This window comes from Eriocheir sinensis, chromosome 60, assembly GCF_024679095.1.
Source record: "Eriocheir sinensis breed Jianghai 21 chromosome 60, ASM2467909v1, whole genome shotgun sequence".
Taxonomy (NCBI): Eukaryota; Metazoa; Arthropoda; class Malacostraca; order Decapoda; family Varunidae; genus Eriocheir; species Eriocheir sinensis.
Genome location: NC_066568.1, coordinates 9632469 through 9634968, shown reverse-complemented (window position 1 = coordinate 9634968; position 2500 = coordinate 9632469). Strand labels below are relative to the sequence as shown.

At 50.0% G+C, this 2500-nt stretch overlaps 1 protein-coding gene across 3 annotated transcripts in view; it reads right to left on the bottom strand.

Annotated features, from left to right (window-relative positions):
• LOC126985906 (uncharacterized protein CG3556-like) overlaps positions 1 to 2500 on the bottom strand; it is a 31745-nt gene that overhangs the window by 12271 nt on the left and 16974 nt on the right. For 2 of the 3 annotated variants that reach the window (XM_050841456.1, XM_050841457.1), the window contains exon 3: positions 118 to 472. In XM_050841456.1, coding sequence (XP_050697413.1) covers positions 118 to 472 — 355 coding nt within the window. The remainder of the gene's footprint in view (positions 1 to 117; positions 473 to 2500) is intronic. The other variant, XM_050841458.1, reaches the window with a different exon arrangement.

Below are 2500 nucleotides of genomic sequence, written 5' to 3'. Positions count from 1 at the left end.
AAACATCCACTCAAACCCACACTCACCCTTCTACTCTCAAACGGAGGTCAGATTAGATCAAACCAGGTCACATATCACGTCACACAAGGTCAGAACAGGTTATCCACAGATTCTCACCCTTTCCCCTTCTTCCACAGCCTCAAAACAAGTTCCAATTCGAGCTGTTTGACCGCCAGTTGGCTCTCCAGCTGGTCGGGCGCGAACCAGGTAGCGTTAGCGAGCCTCAGCGCCAGGACAGTATGGGCCGTGTCGCTGCCCCACCCCCAGTCCGGCTTCCGCTGCGAGATAACCCACTGGACGGCTCTCGAGGCGGCGGGGAGGACCAATAGGGGCTCCTCGTCCATGGGTCTGGCCTCGTCCGCCACAGCCACAAGGGGTTTAGGGTGCAGGAGAAGGGAGACGGAGGGTAAGGAAGGTGGGTCGGTTTCTGGTTCCATGTGCTCGTGGCTTTGAGGCGCTGGGAGTAAGTCTGCTGGTGAGAGAGAGAGAGGGAGGGAGTGTTTGGTTAGGTTAGTTCAAGAGTGAAGGAAGGAAGAGAGGGATGGAGAGGAGAGATCGAATGGGATAGGATGGAAGGATAAGCCAGGAATCGGATGGGAAGAAGGGAAGGGAGAAGATGGGAAGGAAAAAGAAGGGAAGGGATGGTAAAGGAGAGGAAGGGAAGGGATTGCTAAAGAAGGGAAGGTGATGGAAATAAAGGGAAGGGAACAGATATTAAGGAAGGGAAAGAAGGAAGAAATGGAATGGAAGAGAGAGGGAGGAGAGAGGAGGGAAAGGAAGGAAAGGAAACAGACGGGAAGGGAAGGGAAGGGACGGGAGAGGAAGGGAAGGCAAGGGAAGAAAAGGGAAGGAAAGGGAAAGGAAGAGAAAGGAAGGAAGGGAAGGGAAATGAAGGGAAGGAAGAAAAAGGAAGGAAAGGGAAAGGAAGAGAAAGGAAGGAAAGGGAAGGGAAGGAAACAGAAGGGATGGGAAGGAAGGAAGGAAGGAAAGGGAAAGGAAGAGAAAGGAAGGAAAGGGAAGGGAAATGAAGGGAAGGGAAAGGAAGAGAAAGGAAGGAAAGGGAAGGGAAATGAAGGGAAGGGAAGGGAAGGGAAAGGAGAGAAAAAGAAAGAAAGAAAAAAGGCCGAAAATAAAAAATAAAATAAAAAAAGAAGAGGAAAAAGAATAAAAAAGTACACACACACACACACACACACACACACACACACACACACACACACACACACACACACACACACACACACACACACACACACACACACACACGCGATAAGAAAAAAAAGAGTTAGAGCAAAGATAGAAAAAAAAACTTCATTTCCCGAACGTCATAGAGAGAGAGAGAGAGAGAGAGAGAGAGAGAGAACCACACCACTTTATGTTTTCCTTCTTATTCTCTCTCTCTCTCTCTCTCTCACTCGCTCGCTCGCTTTCTTTCTTTCTTTATATTCACGAATTAGAGTCAGCTCACTTTTTAATTCGTAGAGCTAACTTTAATATTCTCATAATAATAACAATAATAATAATAATAATAATAATAATAATAATAATAATAATAATAACAATAATAATAATAATAATACACACACACATACACACACACTCTCTCTTGTATCCTTATGTATTCTTATGTATCCTTCCCCCCCCCCCTCCTCCTCCTCCTCCTCCTTCTGTACCGCCCACTCACATTAATCCTCTTCCTCCTCTTCTTCCCACTCCTCCTCCTCCTCCTCCTCCCCCTCCTCCTCCTCCTCCTCCTCCTCCTCCTCCCTCCTCCTCCTCCTCCTCCTCCTCTCCGAAAACCAAGTCCACGCCCTGCTTTCACCTCTCTTCCTCCCCTCCTCCTCCTCCTCCGCCTCCTCGTCCTCCCCCCCCCCCCGCCGTCCACGCCCTGCCTAGTCTTGGCAGGGCGCCAGGTAGTGAAGACCCGACCCAGTTTGTCCACGGTGCCCTTCCCTTCCCTTCCCTTCCCTTCCCATCCTTATCCTTCCCTTCCCCTCACTTCCCTTCCCTTCCCTTCCCTTCCCCTCACTTCCCTTCCCTTCCCTTCCCTTCCCCTCACTTCCCTTCCCTTCCCTTCCCATCCCTTCCCTTCCCTTCCCTTCCTTTCCCTTCCCTTCCCTTCCCAACCTTATCCTTCCCTTCCCCTCACTTCACTTCCCTTCCCCTCACTTCCCTTCCCTTCCCTTCCCTTCCCTTCCCCTCACTTCACTTCCCTTCCCTTCCCTTCCCTTTCGTTCCCTTCTCTTCCTTTCCCTTCACTTCCCTTCCCTTCCCTTTCGTTCCCTTCTCTTCCTTTCCCTTCGCTTCACTTCCCTTCCCTTTCACTCCCTTCCCATCCCTTCCCTTACCTACACTTCCCTTCACTTCACTTCTGCGCTTCTCAATATTTTCCTTTCCCTTCACGTTACATATTTTGAGTATCTCCTTCCTTCCCTTCCCTTCCATTCCATTCCCTTCCCTTCCCTTCCCATCCTTATCCTTCCCTTCACTTCCCTTCCCC